Source organism: Melitaea cinxia, chromosome 8, assembly GCF_905220565.1.
Source record: "Melitaea cinxia chromosome 8, ilMelCinx1.1, whole genome shotgun sequence".
NCBI lineage: Eukaryota > Metazoa > Arthropoda > Insecta > Lepidoptera > Nymphalidae > Melitaea > Melitaea cinxia.
Window position 1 is genome coordinate 12,437,665 of NC_059401.1, and position 26,201 is coordinate 12,463,865.

General features: G+C 34.3%; 2 protein-coding genes across 2 annotated transcripts; one reads left to right on the forward strand and one right to left on the reverse strand.

The window, feature by feature from the left end:
- The first annotated feature begins 6,575 nt into the window (after positions 1-6,575).
- Positions 6,576-19,205, forward strand: LOC123655741 (formin-2). Its single transcript, XM_045591495.1, has 11 exons — positions 6,576-7,416; positions 7,791-7,952; positions 13,180-13,355; positions 13,543-14,655; positions 14,995-15,640; positions 15,722-16,113; positions 16,217-16,426; positions 16,506-16,646; positions 17,150-17,333; positions 17,895-18,231; positions 18,336-19,205. Exons 1-11 carry the CDS (start codon positions 6,576-6,578, stop codon positions 18,442-18,444), a joined length of 4,311 nt encoding a protein of 1,436 aa, XP_045447451.1. The 3' UTR covers positions 18,445-19,205.
- On the reverse strand, positions 19,200-26,092 carry LOC123656029. Its single transcript, XM_045591750.1, has 2 exons — positions 25,749-26,092; positions 19,200-20,327 (listed from the first exon to the last, which is right to left on the reverse strand). The coding sequence occupies exons 1-2, from the start codon at positions 26,090-26,092 to the stop codon at positions 19,220-19,222; spliced, it is 1,452 nt and encodes a 483-aa protein (XP_045447706.1). The 3' UTR covers positions 19,200-19,219.
- Positions 26,093-26,201: the final 109 nt, after the last annotated feature.

Sequence of the window (26,201 nt, forward strand, 5' to 3'; positions counted from 1 at the left end):
TGCCTTTGTGTAAACTGTAATAACTGTGCGAATTTAGATCCTACCGCAATGTGCTCAACCAAAAGATAAAGAATTTTTTAGTCTAAATTATTTTATCACTCACATATTGCCAAAATGTAACTAAATTTTATCAGGTTACGAAAGGTTTAGGTTCAAAGGGATATAATAATAATAATAATAGCTTTATTTAAAAATAAACATTTTAAACAAATGGTAACAATTACAAAAGTTCACTTATGCATAAGGTTAAATACACAAAATTTTTTTGAGTTCAGACTGATCATCCTATATGGATTATAGATATAATCTGTGTTAAGGATGATCAGCCAACCTCCCCTATGCTACAATATAATTTTGGCACAAGTTCTTTATGAAGGGGTAGACATATTTACAACAGATACAATCTTAAAAAGTAATAAAGCATAAGATGCTGAATAAGAAATCAAGTATATTTGAGTTAGTTAGTGTATGTGTGAGTGTAAGTGTATGTGTGAGTGTAAGTGTATGTATGTAAATGTGTGTATGAGTGAGTGTGCGAAAGTGCCTAAGCTAGTACATGTATCAGTTTAAGTAGACAAAAGTCTACAGCTTTGTCAATTTAAATAATGTAGGTACTAAAATAAAATAATATAAGTATATGTAGCTCGTATAATTTGTAAATAAATATATTTTATAATACGTAAAAACAATATGTAACTATGATTGTATTTTTAATAATTCTTCTGTCTCATCGTAATTTTTATCTTGTAAATAAGTAATCACAGCCTGCTTGCACTTAACTCTCGTCAACCCATGAATAGAAATCGCGGAATTGATCTTGTTATAAAGAAAAGGTCCTAGGTAGCAACAGAATCTTTTGATGAAATTATGTTTAGGTTTTATTACATTACATATTCTATTTTTACGCCTACTTGAAATGGGAACATAGGAAATCCTCTTATGCTGGTATAGAATAACATTCAAAATAAACAATTTTCTGACACTGAGGACGTTGCAATCCCTATATAATGTCTCCGTGGGAAATGTGATAGGTCGACATGTAGCCACCTTCAGAATGGCACGTTGGGCAACTTCAAGAGCCTTGATAGATGTCTTTGCAGCACCACCCCAAGAAGTAATGCAATAGGAAATGATTGACTGACATAAGGCATAATATACCTGACGAATAACAGCAGAACCGGCTATATATCGTAAATGTTTAAAGATAAATAAAATTTTACGAATCCTACCACACAATAACTCAACGTGTTCCTTAAAGTTTAAGTGTTGGTCCAAAAAAACACCTAGATATTTAATTTTGCTAGTGGAATTAATGGTTGGGCAGTCACAACTTAGATTTGAACTGTTTGCGCAAGAGTGGACTTTAATAATCAATGGAGTAGTAGGCTGAGTTGCGGATCGAATTGAGAAAGTTAGAAAATAAGTTTTAGAGATATTTAGGGTCAGATAGTGAGAGAATAACCATTCAGAAACTAGATTTATGCCAGCTTGAGCAGTAGATTGAAGTTGAGACCAATTATTACCAAAGAAGGTAAGAGCAGTGTCATCAGCGAAGGAAACAATTCTACATCGAGGTAGGTAGAGGTTACAAAGATCATTTATAAAAACCAGAAATAGTGTAGGACCTAATATGCTACCCTGGGGTACGCCGTATGTGATTGGTAATTCTTCACTATAATAATTTTCAATTTTAGTCTGTTGAGATCGCCCCGAAAGGTAACTACAGAAAAATTTCAATTGATTTCCTCTGACACCCATCCTCTCAAGCTTTCCCAAAAGGAGATCGATAGGAACAGTATCAAAAGCCTTTGCAAGGTCTAAAAATATCGTGAGTACCTTATCTCCATTATTTAGATGTTCCACAATATTGTTCGTCAAATCTAATACAGCATCCGAAGTGGACTTTCCCCTTCTGAAACCGTACTGTCCAGGAGAAATTAAATTAAAATGTTCAAGATAAGCTGTAAGTCTATTGCACGCCAATTTTTCAAGTACTTTTGACAAAGCCGGAAGGATCGCAATAGGTCTATAGTTATTAATGACTTTCTCATCACCACTCTTGAAAATATATTATTTAAGAATAATGTGCTAACTAAAAATAGTAGAGTGATCGATTACTGATAAAGTACGGTAGTAAGAACTTGATTAATATCTATATTCACGAATTTTTTAACACAGTTCTATCACTTAATAAACAATATTTTCGTAAGTATAGCTGATAGAACAACGTGAATTGGACCAAAAAATCCTTATTTTTTTCTGATAATGCACATGTTTAAAATCACAAATATCATATAACTCGACTTCTATCACTTATCGCAGAAGGCACAGATATCATTTCTCTACATGGGATCGACCGACATGTTAATCACTTGAATCAACGTCGTAAGGCGTTTAAGACACATCACGCATGTATCTATCATCTGAAAACATGTAATTTTTTTAGTGAAGTTCTTTTGACGCTTCCATTTTGCAAGTAATTTAATTGTAATGAATTAATTGTTTCAATAGAATGTAAAAAAAAATGTTTTTTAAATTACTTACAATCTGTACGTAAAAACTTCGCTTTTAAAATATAGTACGCTTTACGCTTAGACGACAATGTACGACAAGAACCACCGATGCGAAATAGAATATATTTTTATATTTTTTACAACAATTGAAAATAAAATCGTATTGTATGAAATTTGAATGTGAAGAATTTTTGATCTGTTTATATAGTAATTAAATATTGGAGAAAAAATCTTTCAGAGACATAATTATCGGTAAATAGCATATCAGATTAACTGTAGTGTAGCTATTTGTTTCAAATAAACAAAAAAGAAAACAACACTTGAAATGTATTATAAGCAACATAGGTTGCAATGCAACTCAAAAATAAAATGGACTTTATTATAATCAATAAGACGTTTGAGACCATACTCATTTAAAAAAATATATATAACAATTCTGAAGAAAATTCTATATAAATATTAAACACATAGAAAACGGTTACATTGTTATTATCCCTTAGAACGATAGTTATACTCATGACTGTGTATTATTATTTTATTTTTATTAATTTCTATCAGTATGGTAACAAACGTGACATAGCTCTGTATATACATAACGTTTAAGTCTTTTACGTGTATATAATACCATGTTATATTGTATGCATGGTTTATCAACAAAAGTTTTTAGGGACAATCCATAAAATATTTAAAACTTTAGAAACCTGTATATGGATTGTGTCACTTTTATGAATACTTGTAAATACACTTAAGATATTATTAATTACAATTCCTTTATAACATACTTTTCTAAAACCTGTACCCAAATATAAAAATGTTAACAAATATATTTAAAATTAAAGTTATTCTATGGATTGTCCCCAATATATTCAGATGCATCATCACAAACTCGAATGGTGACTCACAAGTAGTTATTTTAACAAAAGTAGGACAAATAAGAATATAAATATTAAAGTCTGCCCATTAAAAATTCCCTTTTGTCATATAACAAGTACCGATTTAACAAACACTATTTGTTGTTAGGTCATAGCAATTAAGTAGCTATTTACGGTGACAGTTAAAAGTCAATCAAATTAATTAACTATTCAAGTCATATCGTGAAATTACAATGGTTTTTGATAATACTCTTATGTTCGTGTGTTTTAGACTGTAAAAATATGTAGAGCCAGTAAGATTTATTATGAGACTGTCTATTGCTATATATGTATTTAGTAATGACGGAAGACTAAAGTGTTCGCGAGAATCCGTCTACGCATTAGTCTAAGACTAAGTAATGTGTAATGAATGTATTTTTTATTTTAAAATGGGATAAATGTAATAAGTGTGAGTTATGTGTCGACGTCATCATTACATAATCATATTCGATGATCAATTTTAATTACTATAATCGTTATTTGGTCTGTAATGAAATATTAATTGTTATTTCAAAAACTACAAAACCACGAACTTAGCTTATTATTCATTTCGTCGTTTAAAAACTGCTTCACCTTAATAAGTATCCTTCTTTTACCGTTAAACTTCCACCCAAACCATAATATGCCGTATACATGGTCTTGTTATAAGCGGGAACTGAAACAGCGACAGTTAAGGCAGTACAAGTTTAGTAACATCTTTGTTAGTGAAAAACTCGAAATTTTTACAATTCTCGTTTTTAATGTATAAAATTACATTTACTGTAGTGCCATTTTTGTAGAAATTGATTCGTACATATTTCCCTTATATTATAGTGTTAAAACTAAGTCTTGTATTTTTGGAAAAACTTTGATAGTTTTCAAGTCTATCTCTTTTATGTACGAAAAAATGTTTCGTTTTCAATGTTATGTATTCATAACACAATCGATTAGAAAGGTGCTTCGCAGTTCTCTTAGTAGCTTTACGTAGATTTTTCATCTAGTTAATTTTTTTTTTTTTTAGTCGTAGATATTTGTATTTTTATTGTATATTATATAAAAGTTTAAGCCAACAACCAATCAATGAATTTAGGATATTTGATAGGGCTCATTATTTGTTTACATTATAATGAAATATATTTAGGTATAAATTTGTAGTCTACTCCGTCTTCAAATGGGCACAACACAGTTTTAAACAATATGTTTTATAAATTTAGTAATATATATTACAAACGATCTCACCGCCCGCCCGCATGTAGCAAACCTTTTATATATTGTTATTATACGCTATCAACTCGTATACTTTCTCTTTATGCTATCTTAACATACCTAATACTACTTGTCTGGACAAGTTTAAGCTAATACAAATATATAATTAAATGACACAACTGCCTAGATGATGACTGACTCGATTTTTCTTCGCTTATATAGTGTAAGGATTTTAGCGTTACACGACTAAACAGACATGGCGTTGAATTTGTGATGGATATATGAATCTCACTAAATATACACATAAATTTGGAAAGCATAACACTTGGCAGTCGTGTAGTCGAAGTTCTATTTCTTCACAGAAAAATCTTTTATTATATTATTAAATGTCATTGTAAGAGAGTTTGCAATATATATAACAGAAATTTCAAGCACTGAGACATAATTATGGCTATCTTATTAAATAAGACTACGATTAAGTGTTCGAAGTTAAAAATGTACTGATATCGACAATATTTTGTAAAGTCATATTTTTAAACTTTACTGTACTTAAGACGCCAAACATTTGAAACGAAATATGCGCCATAATTTTAGACTTAAGTTTATGAATTTCATTACTTAAAAATATATAAATAATAATTAATAAATTTGTAAATATTGATGTATAACGAATTAATAAACATTTCAAACAATACGTAAGCGTTGTCTTTAATTCATTTTTAGAAACCGACTTATATGTCATTTAAATCTTATATATAAAATTGTCGTGTCACAATATTAATTATAATCCTCCGAAACGGCTGGACCGATGTTTATGAAATTTTAATCTGAGAATCGGCCATCATTTATTTTCCATACCCCTAAGTTATAGGGAGAGGGGGGGGGGGGGATTAAGGGTTTAATAACATATTCCAAAATAACGTTTGCAGGGTCAATAAAATATTAAAATATTAAAACGCAGTTTAGCAAAAGAAACAACACCCTCCCTCGTTTTTCCCTTCCCTATTAATTTGAACTGACGAATAAGTATACATTTCGGCAATTAACCGGCAAACTTTCCTAAGGCGATGTTGCCATTGAAGAGTGTTTATCAGTTCAGTCAGACAGTCAAGAGAGTCAGTTATGACATGGTTCTGACTGACTGACTGATATGATTATTATATTTAACTTATATGTGAGTATATGATTAACTTATAAAGATTTGCAAAATCATTGTAAGCTCAGATGGTAATAAGTGAAAAGGTATATTAAAAAATTAAAATCGTTAACAGTCACGCTCACGCCTTCAATATATTATGCATTTGTGAATAAAATGATGTACAGACAAATAGCATGAGACAAACGTAGGTATAATGTAGTTAATATTGGCTACATTTTACTATCTATTAATTAATTATGTTTATTAGTATATTAAAATACTTCTTTTCTGAACATTCTGACTAATCAGACCTGAAACAGTTGCTTGTAGAAAAGCAAATTCTTGCAAGTGGAAGATATCTGAGACTATCAACGTAAAATGACATGCGAATTTTTATGTGTAACGCCATCTATTTGCAGATGTTTGAATCACAACATAGCGTAAAACATATACCGTCATATTGTTGATCACAGAGCACAATACTAACTGTTGATGCCTTAAGAATATAAACTTGTGTACCAATGTTACTTTGTATTTGATAAAATAAAATACACTAAAGATAATATTATGTATATGATTATTATATTCATTTCTTTATATTTTTACTACTCGGAGAATTCTTATCCTCAATGTAAAACATCCCTAAAATATTGATTACAACCAGCGACTGATTGCGCAGCTGCAAATGTTATTCAAACATACGATAAAATGTGGGGCTGTGAAATTCCGACTAGCTAATTTAAAATGATAATACTTGAATATTTTACGCACAATTATTACTTTTGAAATATTCATTTTGTAGTATTAAAGTTTTATATTTCATACATAATGGGTAATACACAGGCAGGTGAAAAACAATCGAAAACCGGAAAGTCGCCAGGGAAGGGGAAACATTTTATAAGAAACTTGAATAGGAAAAGTTCCCACAAGGAAAACAAGAAACATGGCCGCAAAAAGAGTATCGATAAACGAGACACCGATAAAGACTTCGATAAAACATCTGAATCTGATAACAACGAAACCATCGAGGCCTCCGATAACGATATGGTCGAGTGCGTGTTTAAAACATCGAGTAGGGGCGAGCGGGGAGTGGAGAGATCGAGTGTGCAGTCAGAGGTAACGGTGACCAGGTGCGAGCGGTCAGCGACCCGCGACCAGTTGCCCGCCGCCGTCGTGTCGCCCGCGGAGCCGTCCTCGTCCGACTCAGTGTTCACGGACCCCCTGACCCCGCTGGCCGTGGAGCTCAACCAGTGTTACTACTCCGCCGAGAGTGACAGCGCGCACGAGGAGCTGCCCTGCACTCTCACGCCGTCCGGCCTCGATGCGCCCGCGCGTGTCACTCCCGCGTCGACCGACACCCGTCCGTCCGTAACAGAAATGTTACACGATGACACCGCTCCACCGCTACCAGCGATTGATATTATGGAAAAAGAAATAAAAAGTGACGTCTTCGATGACATTAGTGACAAAGACGATATAACTAAGACTATGGGTGCTATATTATCAAAGTCAGAGCAACCCCTAGAAAAGGATAATGAATGTAATCACGATTTTCTTGAAAATCGGTTGAAAGCCAGTCCGGGGCAAACATCATTTACGATATCTAGGCATAGAAAAGTAGAACTTCCTCCTGTAGCAGCTGATTCCTCACTGAGTATATTAGACAACGGTAATTACATTAAACACATTTGATTACATTATTTCAATATATTATAGAATAGAATATGTTAAAGTATTCATTTGATCTCTACTAATCCCTGTTTTTACAAACCATACTGAAAACATATGATAGCAAGGTACCTACCACCGAGGTGGTACTTATATGCTTCAAGCTACGTAAATTACAAAAATAGAGAACACTTAAAATGCAGCAAAAAAAAAAATATTACTATTTAATTTTACACAGAAAAAAAATCTAATAGTTTAACTTTTTAATAAAATTTCGGATTAGATCTGAGTAGTTTTTAATAGAAGCTTTGCTGTAAAATGTGAATTATCAATACATTTTTACAAATATGTGGTGTAAATTTGCTTGAATTTCAGAAGACCAGAGCCAGTCGGGTTTAAGCGACGTACCGATGACTGACTCCAATGTATTACGAAAGGTTGCCTCACTCACCCTCGATAAACACACGGAGACAAAAGTTATACGACCGAAATTTGTACCCGAAAAACTAGATTTCCAAATTTATGAAAAATTTGAAGGTCAGTATTATTAGATTTTAAATCAACAAACAATTCTAATTAACATCTTAGAATGGCTAAGAGGTCTCTTTACAATTAACTAGCGGCAATTATGAGTTATATAAATACCTATATTTGTAAAATAAAAAACAATGTTTGTGTTATATTTATACAAAATAACAGATCTCGAATAATAAACAAACAGTTTCTCGCTGCTTTCTCCACTAAAATATGGTTAACAATAAGACCCCTGTTGATAATTTTGATATATTCCGGCTTTATTCGCTTATGTGCCAGTTCGATTACGATCTTATTTAATTTATTGGAATTCACTTAAAACATAATTATATTACGAAGCAATAAAAATTAAGTTTTGCTCACATTGAAACAATCGTTTCTAAATAAACTAGAAACATATCTGCCGGATTTAACTCTATACTAATATAATGAAGCTGAAAGGGTTGTTTGTTTAATCGCGCTAGTTTCAGGGACATATTGGTTCAAATAAAAAAAAAACTGAAGTTAACTGAGGTAGGGCACAGCAGGAATTTCCTGCTCAAAATATGGAGCAGCCCGACTGGGGTAGTACCTCGACCTTACAGAAGATCACAGCAAAATAATACTGTTTTCAAGCAGTGTTGTGTTCCTGTTGGTGAGTAAGGTGACCAGAGCTCCTGGGGGGATTGGGGATTGGGTCGGTAACGCGTTTGCGATGCTTCTGGTGTTGCAGGCGTCTATAAGCTACGGTAATCGCTTACCATCAGGTGAGCCGTACGCTTGTTTGCCGACCTAGTGACATAAAAAAAAAAAAAAAAAAGTTCGATAGCCCATTTACCGAGGATTCCTCAAATAACGCGAGCGGAACCGCGGGGCACAGCTAGTTTTATAATACGATCAAAAGATCTTAAATAATCGTATGATTATTCGTATGTAGGTATATTCAAATAGATACTCTACTGCCACTCGTCATCCAAAAATGAAAACACGTTCCTACTGAATTACTTTTTACTTTTTGAGTTTATCACGAGCCGATAGAGACAGATGCGGCGGATGATTTTGTTCTATATTATGTTAAGAAGATAAATATTATAACTTCAGAGATACTAGGTAGAGTCCGTTCATAACATTTTTGGAAATACGTATTGATGTAATATAATAATAAAAAATAAAAAAAAAATTAAACAATATTCATATATTCAATAATTCTCTATATCATAAACTCTTTTAAATTGAGCCTTAAACTTGATCGTGGTCAACATGCAACTACCATTATAAGTAAGTACTACACTTTTAACACGATATCTTATTCAGCTCTATTTTTTACACTGACCTACTTATATAGGACGACGCACAGTTGTATTATTTTTTATGTATTTATTTAATTTCAAAATTTCATATATTATTTTAAAGTAAACGAAACTGTACGTTACAAATTAATGAGCAGAAGGAATACGTACCTACGATTTAAAGGTATATCTGTCTTCTATGTGGACATAATCGATATCTGTCTATCTATTGATATTATTAAACAAAGTCCAGGGCCGCGTCTGCCTGTCTTTTCTGAACGGTTAGGCTTAAAAGAAGAAACAATGTGATTCGTCAGGAAGGTTTATGTGTACCTTATTTGTAAATTAGGGTACATGTGTAACTTCTAATCCCATGTTTGAGAGAGAGCCCAAGCATAGCCCGTTCCATTGCATGTTGAGCGACTTTTAATTTATGAACTAGTCCCTTCGTCAGTGTCTACGTCTGTACGGAGAAGTACACTATCGTATTATTTTTTATTTTCATATTTAGAAAAATTACCTACTTAATTATCTCAATGATTGTTATTTTTTAAACGTTAGGCCCTCTTCGCTTTGGCGCTCTTTTTTTATTATTATTCCATGTTTAAAAACATCAACAATATCATTTTATGACACCAGCCTTCATCTTTGCGATGGCTTATGTTTAACTTTTAACATTTTAAACAATATTGTTACAAAAACACCACTTGAAATAAAAATAATTAAAATGTTGTTAATTTTGACGGAATTTGACCTACCTAAATATTAAAAAAAGTTAATGATTTAGCAAATTTTTTTTATTACTTAAGATAAAGATGGTCTGCTGTGTGGTTACGGTAGAAAAGAATATAGCCATATGACGATACGATAGGCTGAAGTGATGAGATGTTTGTTACTTAACCCAACACGCTGATTCAGAGAGGATTTTCTTGGTTTTCTCCTAAAGCATACAGCTAATTTCATTACGTTTGTCTAAAATAACGAACATGATGTCGTTTGCACAAATTGACTCCTAAAAATTCGACGATTTCGTTTTGTAATCTTTCCTCATAAAATAAAGCTGAAGAGTTTGGTTGTTTGCTTGAACGCGCTAATTTCAGGAACTCTTCGTCCGATTTGAGAAATTCTTTCAGTGTTAGATAGCCCATTTATCGAGGAAGGCTATAGGCTATATAATATTTTAGTACCTCTTTTTTTTTTAAATTGACATAGGTGAAATCCCGGGGCACATCTAAGATCGTATTAAGTAAAAATGAATAATTTATTGACATGTCTTCAAATGGAATGGAAAAAGTCTCATAAAACAAATAAAAATATGGAAAAATGGAAACCAAATTCTCATATATCTCATAGCCTCTCATAACTCGGCATGAGAATTTGGTTTGCGTCTGTTGCGTGCGTTGCGTTGTTTGATTTTATATATATCAAATACCGTTACTAGTTTTGTAAGTTGTTTCCTTACATCCATTTTTATTCATATTTATTATCACAACAAAGTAAATGTAAATCAAATTATAATGTGACCAACAACTGAACAACGATTAAAACACAAAAAGCTCGTGAATAATCATCATCATCATCATCATTACAGCCTATACAGTCCACTGCTGGACATAGGCCTCCACAAGTTTACGCCAAAAATAACGTGAACTCATGTGTTTTGCCCATAGTCACCACGCTGGGCAGGCGGGTTGGTGACCGCAGTACTGGCTTTTTTCGCACCGAAGACGCTGCTGCCCGTCTTCGGCCTGTGTATTTCAAAGCCAGCAGTTGGATGGTTATCCCGCCATCGGTCGGCTTCTTAAGTTCCAAGGTGGTTGTGGAACCTTGTTATCCCTTAGTCGCCTCTTACGACACCCACCACCACGTGAATAATTTGTAGGTGTAAAATAAAATACGTGAATGAATACATTGATAAGGGGCTTATCTTTTATTACCTAATGTCTAAATAAGTAGACTTAATAGTTAAGTACTCTTATCTTAACGAAGTAATTTTGCATCAGTAAAGATAAAGAGACGAACGTAGCTATACGTGACAACGCGTTTGCATAATTTATAATCTATTCGAGTAATAAAAATGCAGTTGTCGTCGTCTAGTCGTGTGAATTTTACAACATCAGTCGTAAATTTCAATTATGTTCAATTATTAAGTAAAAATCGTCCCGCAAAAAAACGCGTTCAAGACATTGTGACTTTATTAGGGTTACATACTGACGCTATATCTCACTTTAGCTCTGACTCAGCCAATGTTGTAATAAATAGTCAAAGCCAAAAAAAATGGAAAAAATCTAATACTCTAGTGCTGTGTGTAGTGAAAAAGTTAAATTTTATCTATAAGAAAACTGTTTGGTGGTTACAGTTAAAGCTAAATATGTGTGGTGAATATATGTACATGGAATTGGACTTAAATTTAAGGACCAAAGTAATAAATATTTTATCTTTTAATAAACAAAGTAGAAGAAACCTGTGGATAATAATTATAACAAGCAGTGGTAAACATTTCCAGATATTAAATGAAAGTAAGTTTAAGGAAGTCGTTACAGTGTTATACTTAAATATCATAATGATTATTAAAAAAAATTATAGCTTAGTTTCCATTTCAACTTTTATCTTTCCGTCTGGCAACTCAACATGATTGTCACCAGTGTCACTCACCATCATTGTCAAAAGTATATCAAAACAAAAATCTAAACGTCAAACTGATATTTGATTTGATAGAATAAAAATTTGTTGAAAAAGATAACTTTAATAATGATTTTAACAAAATTAAGAAACATTTGTTGTTATATTATAGATTAATTCCTTTTTAGTGTTAAAATAACGTCTTAAACATTATATGAATAGACCTATTGTATACTTTTATCACTAAAAACGTAAGTTTTTTATATTTAATTTCTTGGCTACGAGTTTATCGAATTTAGTTTATACTGACGTATAATTATATACCTTGTATATTTCCAATTTGAAAAATCACATCGCTTAGAATTTTAAAATTTCTCATTACTTTCTCGCGATAAATTATGGCCTTTTCTAAAGCTGTATTTTTAAAATTTGTTGTGTTTTCCATACATCGTCAGTTGTATTATTATAAATAAAGTTTGATGTAACAACTTTTTTTTGTACAAAAATGCTTAAACAACATAACATTTTTTCTCCAGGCTAGGCTTTAGATTAAGAACCGCCTTTTGAAATTAGATAGGTAGGGTTTTTTTTTGTAACCAAATAAACAGTCTAATTTAGTAGTTAGATAGTTTAGGGTTATTTTTTTCTTCTTCTTTCTGGTTTGGATGTCTGTTCTTGTGGGTCTCCCCACCATGCCTTGGAGCGCATGTTAAGTCGGTCACATTTGTTATAATAAATACCTGATTGCGATCTTTACTCATACTCACAGTGGAGCAGTGTGGCCGATTAAGCTCCACTCCTTCTCTTACATGGAGAAAGTGGCCTATGCCCAGCTGTATTATGTTACAGGTTGAATGCGAGTTTTAAAGTTCATCTTTTTTAATTCATTAATTAATATAACGGATATAAAAATTAAGTTTCAAATACTAAGGCAGCGGCCTTGAATCTTGCGGGTAGCGAAGCGGCGGCGGTGGCGGCGCAGAAGTGGTAGGATCTTACATGTAAAAGTCGCTCTATAGTAGGGATTTAATTCTTGTTTTGTCCACAATAAATCGAGCGCTAGGAATAAATTTGAATCAAAAAGATATTGTCGCCATTGTTCAGGCATTTTGTTTGCGATTAAAAATAAATATCTCGACGGCACAACCACGAACATAACACTATGTTGCTATAGTTCCACGCGACCTACTCGCTTGTTTCGAGAACAGGCTTGCGTTGCCCACCACGGTCCCGCAACGCCGCCGCCGCTGCGCCCGCCCCGCTGCCCGCAAAATTCGAGACAGCAGCCTCACATCTTTTTAGACAACCTGTATGTAATGCAATAATGTATCAACTTGCAGGTCAGATGCTTCTCAATTGGTTTCTCTCTTCTGTATCAGAAGATAGCCATTTCAAGAACCTTTTAAGTTCACAAGATCTGAAAACTCTTGGTATCCAATATTGTACCCACCTCCTAGCTGCAGGCGTTCTAAGACAAATATCAGATAAGGATGCACCTACAGAGAACATTTTTAAGGTAAAGTTAAAAAAAAATTGTAAAATATGATAATTATATAGATTAATTTGTCTTGAATTTAATTTTATATTTCAGTCAGTCTCCAACTTAAAAAAAATCATTATTTCAGTATCCACCTCAAATATTTCGAATTGCCATTTTTTATTAAATATGATTTGTTTAAATTGGTTCCTCTTTTATATTACAGCCTAACTTAATGTATTATTGGTCACATATGGAGTTGCCAGTATCGCAGCCAGTAACTCCAGGTAGACTGGATATGTCTTCCTGGCCTCCTGAAAATTCACAAAGGAAACTAAACCAATTCCCTAATATATCTGTTTTGGATAGTCAATGCAATAAACAAACCAATGAAGATATTAATGACATAGTTGAAGCAAAACTTGTGATTTCTGAACTCAAAAGAAAATTACAAGAACTAGAGTACGAATTAGAAAATTATAAGGTTAATACTCAGCTACGAGACAGTAGTAAAAACATACAAAATTCTTCTATGTCAATACCTGAAAATTTATCATGTAGAGACAGAAAACTTGTTAATAAAGAGGTACAGACAAACACTGCAAGTGAAAATAATAGGCTGAATACTAAACCTGTGATAAATACCTCTAAAGATGATAATCTTTTAAGGGCAAACGTAAATACGGACTCTAATATAGGTTTAAGTAGAATAGGTTTCAAAAATGATTTATTAATTAATGAAGAAGCAAAACATGATTTAAGATCTGAAAAAGTAGAGAATTTTTGTAAGTTAAATAAGTCTAGGGAATCAAATGAGAAACACTGGAACGATGATGTTGGATTAATAACAACAGAAAAAGTTAACGGCGAAAGTGAAAAAGGTGATGCAGAAATTTTAAATAATCACAAGGAATCCTCGGATGAGTCTAAAAGTAAAGCTAGAAGCAATAGTTTAGTTATGGAATATCTTTGTAATAATAAAAATATGTCTTCCAATTTAATTGAAGACGACAATCAAGTCAATAATTTACATAATTCTAAAGTTCCTTGGCCATCAACTAAAACGTTGCCTGCAGAAGTTGATAATGTGTCTGCTGATCAAACATCGCGACAAATGCCGAAGAATACATTGTTACCCGAAAATGAAGTAAAGTCTACTTCAAAGATAGGAAATGAAGTAGATGTGTGTTTATCAAATCATTTATTACAATTAGAAAATAATTTGTGTCAACCTGTACCTCCCCCACCACCTCCTGATCCTGGAATGTCTCCTTCTCCACCCCCTATGCCAGGCACAACTGAAGAAACGCTTTCGCAAATTTTAGATAAAAGCGACACTGTAACAACTACCATACATAAAACGGAATCTCAATCTTCGTTAACAATGACAACGTCAGAGAAAAATAAGCCAGCCCTTGTATACGTTAATACAAACATAGAACATTTACGAGAAATTCAATCACCACCATTAATAAATACTCCGCTATCTTTCGTTTTTTCTGCCTCGTCGAACCTCGAAAAAACTCCATCTCTAAAAATCGAATGTTCACAAACATCCACAATGGATATTGCGGAACATCTAAAGACGAAATCGTTATCATCTTCCGATAAAACAAATGCGACTTTATCATCAATATCAGAGACACCACTAACATCTCCACAACAATTACCTGTAAAGAATGCGACGTCTTCGTCTCCGTTAGATAATGGCCCCCAACGTACGTCTCCTAAAGTCAGTCCTCAACTTTCCAATCTTGACTCTGGCCCTCCACCTCCTCCTCTTCCTGACAACGAACAGTTGTCGACGTCAAAAAATGAAACATTTACGCCGTCACCACCGCCTCCACCTGGAATATGTCCACCGCCACCGCCCCCTCTACCGGGCATGGGTCCACCGCCACCGCCTCTGCCTGGGATGGGTCCACCACCGCCACCATTGCTTGGTATGGGTCCACCACCGCCACCATTGCCTGGTATGGGTCCGCCCCCTCCACCATTGCCTGGTATGGGTCCGCCCCCTCCACCATTGCTCGGTTCGGGTCCGCCCCCTCCACCATTGCCCGGTATGGGTCCACCCCCTCCACCATTGCCCGGTATGGGTCCACCCCCTCCACCATTGCCCGGTATGGGTCCACCCCCTCCGCCATTGCCTGGTATGGGTCCACCACCTCCGCCATTTCCTGGCGTGGGACCACCACCCCCTCCCTTGTCTGGTCTAGCGCCTACCGCGCCGCCCGCACCGGGCATACCGCCGCCACCATCAAATACAGGACCTCTACCATTTCCAACTCCTCCCGTCGGAGGATGGAATATGCAAAGAGCGAGTACGTTGAAAATATATAATCCTATTATTTTTATATTTTAATTATCTACATATGTTTTAAACTTAGTTTCAAACTTTACAGCTCTACGAAAAACACCGATCAAGCCAGCGGCACCTATGAAACCTTTATATTGGACGAGGATCCTAGCAGCACCTTTACCACCGACCTGTCAAGGCGAGGCAGAATCGTCAGGATTTAAACCGTTGTGGCTCGAAATCGAAGAAGCAAAATTGGATAACATCGATGAATTCACAGACCTATTCTCACGACAAGTAGTCAAGGTGCCCGTGAAGAAGAAAGTTGAAGTGAAAACGAAAATACAACCGATCAAAATCTTAGATAGCAAGAGGTCACAAAATGTTGGTATATTAGCGCAAAGTTTACACGTTGAGTTTTCTGAAATTGAAAACGCGATATACAACTTTGACACCTCGGTAGTCAGCTTAGAAGCTCTACAACAAATTTATGAATTGGTATGTTCAGTGTGACATTATTGCTATATTAAACCTCAATGGTTTATTATTGACTTTTTATATGATATTGATATTTATTAATGGTTATAATTTTCTGCTACAGAGAGCATCTGAGGAGGAATTGTTTCTAATAAAAGAACATATAAAAAATAAACCAGACATACCATTGGATAAACCTGAAGCATTTTTATACGAATTGTCCGGAATACAGAATTTTGCCGAAAGGATCTCATGTTTTACATTCCAGGCGGAGTTTGACGATGCTGTTAATACGATCATGCACAAATTAGATAATTTAAAACATACATGTGAGGTAATTAGTGTTTCCAAATTAAGTTTAATCTGTAATATGTTTTTGAGGAGATATTAAATGTTATAAAAAAAAATTTTAGTTTCTCATGACCAGCGAATCTCTAAAGCAACTATTTGCGATAATATTGGCAGTCGGTAACTACATGAACGGTGGAAATGGTCAAAGAGGCCAAGCGGACGGCTTTGGTTTAGAAATACTATCGAAGTTAAAAGACGTGAAGGTAACTAACTATATATTATACACATTACTATGGAAGCTAAAAAATAAATACATGTTTTCTTTTTATGTTATAATATGTGGTTACGGCAGTAAAGAATATGTGAAGGCCTTTGTCCAACAGTGGTCTGCGATAGGCTGAATTTATGTTATAATGACAACTCAACCGTCAGTGCTTTTAAAATCTTTGGTACTATTATTATGGAATTTTTTTTATTGAAAATGTAAGGACTATTAGTTGCCTTTCACACTTTATCAGTACTGGTTCCAGTAAAGTATTATATAAGTATTTAATATTATATAAGCCTATATAATATAGCCTATCTCGTTTAACGGTTTTCAAAATGTACAGATCCGCATTTAAAAATTATTTTATTAAAAGTCAATATATTAAATAATGCGGATACAGTTTTGTTTATCTGAATATCCTACAAAAAAACAGAAACCGTCGAAAGTAGAGTGTATTACGAGTGCAGCTACGCATATAAATCGGAAGCCCCTCCGCAGTCGAAGCAGTGCCACGTGACGCTGCTGCACTTCATCGTGCGCACGTACATGCGCGCGCGCGGCGGCGCGCTGGCGCCCGCGTGCGCGCTGCCCGTGCCCGAGCCCGGCGACGTGGGCCGCGCCGCCGCGCTCGACTTCGGCGACGTTGCCGACAGCCTCGCCGCGCTCCGGAAGAATCTCGATGGCGAGTGACTCCTTTATATAACTAGGTCGACAGAACGGCGTCACCTGATGGTGATCGATTGCCGTAGCTTATAGACGTCTGCTACACCAAAAGCAACTCGTGCGTGTTACCGAGCCTACCCCTAATCCCTCCTAGGAGCTCTGGTCACCTTCATTACCACTGCTCGAAACCAGTATTATGTAGCTCTGATTGTCCTCTGATGCTGATACTCAAGTGTCTCTAATCTTGATACTCAGCTCCGAGGGATCGATTGCTTCTCAGGTGAACTAAATGTGTAGCAGTTATATAAAGTGCCGAGCCAGCAATATAAGAATATGAAGCAAAAAAAAGAGAATATGCTCCTGTAAGACTTGGTGAATTGTTATTTGAAAGAATTGTTGATTTTTCTCTAAGTACTTATTAGGTTACCATTAATAAAATAACTTTAATATGTAACTTTTTAATTTTCATATTGTTACATAGACTATTTAATGAATACGTTATTTACGCAAAAAAAAGGATGTTGCTTGTTTATAAACGGGTTTTGATTTGTGACTACTAACATTTTACTTTTTATTACAGAATGCAGAAATAAAATGGAAAAAGTTATAGAAGCGTATAAATTTGAAAAAGAAGGTGACGATAATGGATGTGCCGAAAATAGAAAGCGACTTGAAGTTTTTAAAGAAAAAATGACAACATTCCTTAACGCAGCTGAAGAAAAGCTCAAGAGTGAAAATGAAAATATGTGCGAATGCCGAAATAAATTTATAGCGACAGTCAAGTTTTATCAATATTCTCCAAAATGTGGCAAAGTGGACGACTGTGAACCGAAAGAGTTCTTTTCCCTGTGGACTGCATTTTGTAGCGATTTTAAAGATATCTTTAAAAAGGAGGAACAATTAGCTATTAAAGAAAAGTAAGCTTTTACGGAATTCACTTAAACAACAACCACTTAAATTATTCTTTTGATATTTGAAATAGAACAAACTATCAAAAATAAATTGATATATTTTATTTCAGGCTAAAAGAAACTAAAAAGCTTCAAGGTGAAAGGCGCGCTAGCACGCAACCTAAAAAAGAAGGTGGTCTTAAGTCTCGTCTCCAGAAACTGACCAGTGCTCGAAAATAATAAAATTAGTTGTTTATATAAAAAAAAAAAATGTTTAGTATATTTTAAAAGTAAGCTTTATATAAAAGAGAAAAATTTTAATGCCACATCATTGCATTTTCCAATGTTACAAAAATATTGTATGGCTTTACAAAAGCTAGCAGTATGTTCTACTAACAATATTATTTATTTGGCTTAATTTGAGTTGAGTACATTGTTGTTTAATTATGGGATTATTTGTTTTTGTAAGAAATGTTTGTTCAGACTACAATGTAATGAATAAATACTCATTTAAGTAATAACATTGCTAGCCTAGACCTAATAATATTAATAGCTATCATATTAATAGCAATTTTATCAGTTTAAACTTAATAAATTCAGAAGCTTCTTGAGCAAGCCTTTTTAAGAAGTTGATTATTGATGGTGTGAATGTCTTGTTTCACAAATTTTATTCTATATACAAAAAATAAATGCCACAAATAGAATTAGTACTATTCAAAAAATATGTTAAGGTAAAAAATAAACATGGAAAGTGATAGATGATTTTCTATTTAAAATTGGCAAATAAGGCAATAAGAATATGGTAATATTTTACAGTTTTTCAATAATAATGTTATAAATGTTTTATATAACTTTCTAATGAAGTACCTGATGTATAATTTAAAGTCAGCTAGGGAAAATATCAACTATATCTTGTTTATAAATAACCTACTTTATGGTGCTTTTGTATTATTAAGTTTTGTAATTAATAATATATAGTAAAATAAAACTTTTTTTTTCAATAAAATGTTTTTATTTACTTGTATTCCAAACACCTTTCTTTCCATATTTTTTTTATCTTTGTTTTTAGTTTTTTCTTATTCATGAGAGCACAATCAAGTTTTTCCAAAATGTTCTTTAATGCTTGCCACTGCATAAAACTTAAATGACTGGTAAGACATTTTTCATTTGATTTATTTCTGTAAGTTTCTTCATTGGAAACAAATTGATTTAAAGAATCTCCGTCACTTATGTTTTCAATACTGTGTTCTTTCCTTACTGTTTCAACAGATGGATTAACTAAAACTGGTGGTAGATTTTTCATAAACTTTTTGAAACTGTCTCTTGAAATTGCTTCACCTTGATCATCATTATGTAGCTTAGTGATAGTGTTAACATATGTATTGGTTTTTGGTAGCAACAGGTGTGTTTCCTGTTCCGAATCTCCAGTATTTTTATTATCATTAATTTTGTCAACAAATTTAAGAATATTTTCACTCAGCTTGTCCTCATCTTCATCTATTAATGATGCAAAATTTGTATCTAATTTATGGGACCATTCAAATCTTCCGACATTATTTAAATTTTTCATGTCAATCCAATTTTCTAAGTTAGATGGCAAGACATAATTCTCTGGTAAGAATTTCAGACCTTTGTACTCTAATTGGTCTAGTATTGGAAAGAGTTGATTGTACCAGTTGCATGAGTGTTGCAACAGTACAAATGACATCGACCACACTCTGCTCAACAATGCATATGGCATTAGACACATCCAATGGCTTTCACCTCGTTTAATTCTGTCCAGATAGAAGACAGCTGCCTGCTTAGAGCCTGTTGTAATTCTAAACATAAGTTTTGAAAATGCCATCATTCTTAAAAGAACATACTCTAACATCTGCTTTGTAGGAACATGTACAACTGGTTCACTGTTATCAGGCAAAGCATTCACAAAATTTTGTATGTCCTTGATCAACGTCAAGCTTAAATATTTACGTAAGGCTGAATTAACTTTCTTAAAATGTCTATATCCTATGTCATTTCTAAATTTTTTATCAAATTTATATAAAAATCTCGAAAATATAGCACTTTCTTTGTGTAAAGGAGATTGTTTGGATAGAACATGAAATACTGCATTACAAAGGTTTCTGAGTTTTTTAACATCTATAAATAAAAAGTGAAGGATTAGTTAAATTAACATTTCATTAAATATAGAATCATAAATATCATAAATAAAATACCTTACCAAAGTTTTTAATTGGCGTTGTATTTACAGGCGGTGGTAACAGTGACTTATTATTCCATGGTTCTAACATTGTTGGTTTATTTTTATATATATTTGAAATAAAATTAAAAAAAAAAACACTTAAATTTAATTTACTCTATTTACCAAAAAAAGCCTCAAATCTATATATATAAAAGTATATTAGTATTTACTACTTAGTAATTTAATAATTATAACCACAATCCGAAAGTCCCAAACATAATGCTAGACTTCTAGTTGGTCTATGGTCCCAATGTGTCAATAAATTACACAGATTATAAATATTGCTCAATGCTCAAACCTAGTTTTCCAATTACAGAACATAATGCGGCTCAGTGGTGCACAATACCCAAAGAGCAACACGGAGGGGAGTAGCCATGTACAGGCGTTCCCCTCTGTCAAGGTATAAGGCCAAATGGCCATATGCAAACAATGAAACTAGTTGCCGCCGCACTGATCACTAGACTAAATCTAGTTGCGCGATTGAATCAACGTCCTTCAAAAAATGCCAAATTGTTCTGTTTTTTGCTGCAAAAAAAGATCTGCCACGTCAAATTTACTAAAACATGGCGTTACCTTTCATACGTAAGTATTTTTTAATCACATTATTACTTGTATACTTCTTTTAAACCTTTTTTAAACTTAAAAATTACAAATATTATCGTTCGTGTTGACTCGATTTGTTTACCAACACAGGCCGCTCGCCCGCATACAATATGCGGATCAGTCGAGCGACTGATCGGAGTCTATTTCCGAGAAGTCACTGTCGCCGAGCGATAGTGTTGTTACCGGTTTGTTTGTAGATGGTTATCGATAAAAATGGCAAAGGCAAAAGAGGAGACGGACATTTTTGAGATTTTGATTTATTTCAAATATTATATTGCTAGCTTTTTTTAATAAACATAGTTATATAATAAAATTGCAATAAATTAAATATAATACATGTATTATGAGTATTAATACATTTTACTAGAATTACTTAATGTGAACTTCCACCATAATCTTTTATATAAAAATTTGGCAGGTTTTCTAAAAATCCAAATTTAAGGGATACATAGAAAAAAATGGTAATAACAGATTAACCTGGACGCCCACAAAAAATAGTGTAATTTGTTCAGATCATATCAATACCACTAACTTTTAAGTGTTGGCGAACAATAGAAGGATTAGTCAAGGGCACCAAACCAACACTAACTAAACTAACTAAAGTGATATGTAAAACTAACTAAAGTGATATGTAATAATTATTGGTCGAAAACTATTTAAGGTCATTTTAAGTAATTTTGATTTTGATTATTTCCTTCACATTTTTTAATGTTTTCAGTAATTTATTAAATAAGTTCTAAAAGAATATGTACTTTTAATTGAATCATCTTTCCCAGATGATAGTGATGATGACGATTTATCGAGTACTCAGAGTTTAAATTAGTCAATTAATTCATTATCAAGTGATATATTTATAGAAAATATATATGATAATGAAACAGATAAGTTATTTGAGCCATTGATAAAACATTTGATGACAGTTTTTTTTTTCTTATATATATCACTAGGTCGGCAAACAAGCGTACGGCTCACCTGATGGTAAGAGATTACCGTAGTCTATAGACGTCTGCAACACCAGAAGCATCGCAAGCGCGTTGCCGACCCAATCCCCAATCGGGGGGATTGGGTCGGCAACGCAGACCAACAGAAGAAGCTCTGGTCAACATACTCACCAACAGAAACACAATACTGCTTGAAAGCAGAATTATTTAGCTATGATCTTCTGAAGTCGAGGTACTACCCCAGTCGGGCTGCACCATATTTTGAGCAAGAAATTCCAACGACATGGTTGACGAAAGCAAAGAATAGAAAATTATCTCGAATGTAGTAAAAGCTTGGACGGATGCTGAATTTAAAGAAAATTTTCGATTATTGCGACTATTATATATCATTTGAAAAGTACGTATTTTAAGAATTCATATTTATGAGTTTTAACCATTTATACTATATATAATATATTACTGAAACCTTTTTTTGTAGATGAACTTTAAATATCGACTTTTATTCCCAAGAAATAAGTTTCGGACCATTGCGGACGATATCAAATATATTTGATATTAGCTATATTTAACAGATAAATTACATTAAATTAAAAAAAAATCCTTAAGTATATTATATATACATAATATAATAACTAAAAAATATTATTAAAAGGAGTCCCTTTAGGCAAGGTTCCGAAGATACTGGCAGCGTTCCCCCTTTGAATAGCTAGACTAATTCTTTGTCCGAAGTAGCTGCCAGCTCTTCGGTCTCCTGTGACGTCGACTAACCTTTTTGCTATTTCCTTAAATAGTGTTATAGCACTAGGAACCCACGGACCAAGGGTCTCGACACCGAATGGGACAAAATCATATCCGGAGCCTAGACCCCTGTATTTGTCTGCTTTTGTTTTGTCAGCCGCTTCACAAGCCGCACCAGCTCTGTTGTTTGTTCCATGTAGATGGGAAGGGGCTAGCGTGTCTGAACAGGTTGCATCCCATACCAGCACCCGGCCCATCTTCCATGGAATCAAACTCATACCGTCCGGTCTCTTGCCATCGTCTCTTGCAATACCAGTCGGCTCAAGTAGACTTGGCACGTTGACGGTGGCAAGGGACCGGCGTATGATATCGTTAAGTGCGGCATGTCTCGAGAAGTGGCCTGCACTTTTTAGGCATGACAGACCGTGATGTCCTAGCTTATCGACATCACTGCCACAGGGACATTTATGAGGAGCGCAGACCGGAACCCCAAGCCGTAGACAGGTTGCGATTCGGAGCGTGTCAGGCTCAAGAAATGTTCCTGTATTTGTTGAAGGATACGCGTAAAGCCAGTAGCCGGCCTCGTGCGTACCCACGGCCAAAAGCCTAGCACGCGCCGAGCCTGTACTACAGCTTAAAAGATTGTCATAAGTCAATTTGCAGTTTATGTCGTCCCAGCTCCTCTGTGAATTTGGAGAAACTGGAAAATTTTAACCTGGGCATGCAATTAAGAAAGCGTTTCTAGCTTCTTCCATACCAGCAATCTCAAAGTTTGAAGGGGATGCCCTTAAAATTTTACTTATGAGATTTGCTGAACTATGGATAGAAGATAGGTAAGGCTGGTAAAGCGACACTGGAAAATTTGCGAAAATGATATATATTTTGATATTTCAATTTCATTAACATTCCGAGTCATTCGCCGTGTACTTAGATTGTAACGAAATTGGATGATGTTATCAAGTAGCTTCAGACTAATCATACAATAATCAATACATGTAAAGGTTTTTCTAATAATAATAGAAAATTTCGTTACAGACAAAGTCCATACAATCAAAACAGCAGAATACAAAAATAATTAATGAAGAAACAGAGAAAAAAAACAAATATGAACATAGGGAAATGATAAAACATAAAATATTTATAAGAAAATACACACGCACACACACACACACACACACACACACACACACACAGACACACACTTAAATACAGGGTTATTTGTAAAACACCAGCATGATTTGATGCGCCCGCGTCATACGATTTTGTGTGCCACTCGTATTTATTTCACTCCTATCGATCGATGTATTGTATCTGTACTAAAGTAATTTTATAACCATGGCGTACCAGTATTCTTATGTCGAGTACACGGAAATGGTGAGGATGCTGGCTAGGTGTGATGACAATGTGTCGGAAGCCTGTCGGCAATATGCAGCTAGGTATCCAAACTTACCTACACCGAGTCATGAAACTATGTTACCGGTCGATGGATTAGACGTGAGTGACCTCGTGCATGGCCCTCAAGGTCACCAAGGTCAATGAACTTTTATTTATGGGAACACATCAAAACAATGGTGTACATTGGTCGCGAAATTTCAAGCCGTGACATGCTTATTAACAAAATAATTTGTGCGTTCAATCAAATTAAAACGAATTCGGAAGTGTTAGAACGTGTTAGTGAACAGCTGATTTTTAGGTATGATCTGTGTTTCGGTTGTGATGGTGACTATTTTGAACGGTATATGCGCGATAGGCACCGCCATGCAAGAGACTTTAACCTTAGAGGTAATAGGAATTTAGTTTGTAAATATTATTTTATTGTCAATTCTTTTTTAATTATTGTAAATACGCTGATTACACTTTTTAAATACGGCTGCATTAAACAATGAAAAGTGAATAATACTTAGCTACCAATATTTGATATTAAATTGGTTTAATTAAACTTTAGTAAACGTTACAGAATAATAATTAGCTACGTAATAATTTTCACATATTTTGAATGTTCAGAATCCAGATAGCTAATCTACATACATATTTACTTATGTTACTGTGACATTCATACTATGATACTGTCTACAAACCCACCAAGCAATTCATATTATTAACTAGAGTTATTTTATTAACTAGAATTATCGGGCAGAGTAAGTATTAATGTTCGCAAGTGAGTTGGGACGGTAGTTATTTCTATCCTAGACATCCCCAGTCTGTTCTTAATAATAGGAACTACTATAGTTTTAGTAAGTTCCTCTGGTAGGTAGCCGTGACAAAGACAAAGATTATGAAATTGAGATAGGACGTGTGGCAGGCAGACCCCAGTGTGCCTAAGATGCTCTATATTGAGATCATCTTATCCAGGGGATTCACCTCCACTTATACCATTGATAACGCGATTAACCTTCCTCGCTGTAAACCTAACCCTAATCTGATTGCCAATGCTCCCAGCACCATACGATCGAGACACACCTGTATTATTCTGCGATAACACCCTAAAATGTTCACTAAACATATTAGTAATCATATGTTTGTCACTAATACCATCAACGCACACAGGAAGGCCAGGTTTTTGGCTCATATTTCCCGTCACTTTCCAGAACTGTTTGAAATTGCTAGCAGAGTGAAGGGAAGCAACTGTATCCATTTTAATCTGTACCTGTCTATCTTGGCGCCACTTCAGCTTCTACCTAAACAATTTCCTAATTTCCTTCAGATCAACATATGTCTGACCCGTATTCGGTTTTCCCGCTTTCACCTAGGCCAAAAACCTCAACCTGGCCTCCCTGTGGTAATATGCAACACATTTGTTCCAACCCGCAACATAACCACCCCTCCTTCGTACCCTCACCCCTTTAGACGTGGCTGTTGCTGCATCGGATAATATAGTAATCAGCCTTATGTACATATTTCTTATTAATAACTTGTGCTCAGCATTAGCACAAGTTCCATCGCAACAATGACTCATTTCGCCCGGGATATCAATTTTTCGTAGTTGCTCATGACACAATTTACTATATCTACGGACTTACTCGTCAGTACGTTCCCCCCATACAACTCCACTGAATACCATTGCAGAGACCGTTGTGTGCCTATACGGCACCAGGTTCAAGTCACAATCTATTATAAGTGGGAAATGATCAGACCATTGCACGTCATACTCGACTTGTACATTAACTATCGTGGACAACGCTGCATTCGTGACAATGCAATGATCCAACCACCTTACACAATCATGGGCCTCACTAATGAAAGTATACGTGTCATCAGTTTTCATAAGATTAAGGTCCACACAAGTCCACGTCTGATTATCACAAAATTTCCATAAATGTCTACAAAACAGTTCATTAGGATGTGCACTGAAGTCACCCAACATATAAACTACCTACTACTTTTTACACAAAAATATATATGTATATATATATATATATATATATATATATATATATATATATATATATATATCTTAGGAGCAATCGATTGTA

Excerpts from the sequence above, each read along its gene's own strand:
- LOC123655741 (XM_045591495.1), top strand. The coding sequence starts at position 6,576 with ATGGGTAATACACAGGCAGGTGAAAAACAATCGAAAACCGGAAAGTCG. Across the intron at positions 7,953-13,179 it reads AATTTATGAAAAATTTGAAG|GTCAGATGCTTCTCAATTGG; the intron begins GTCAGTATTATT and ends ATCAACTTGCAG. Across the intron at positions 16,647-17,149 it reads CGAAGTTAAAAGACGTGAAG|TCGAAGCAGTGCCACGTGAC; the intron begins GTAACTAACTAT and ends GCCCCTCCGCAG.
- LOC123656029 (XM_045591750.1), bottom strand. The coding sequence starts at position 26,092 with ATGTTGGGTGACTTCAGTGCACATCCTAATGAACTGTTTTGTAGACAT. Across the intron at positions 20,328-25,748 it reads TGGGGGGAACGTACTGACGA|AAACCTTTGTAATGCAGTAT; the intron begins GTAAGTCCGTAG and ends TAAAAAACTCAG.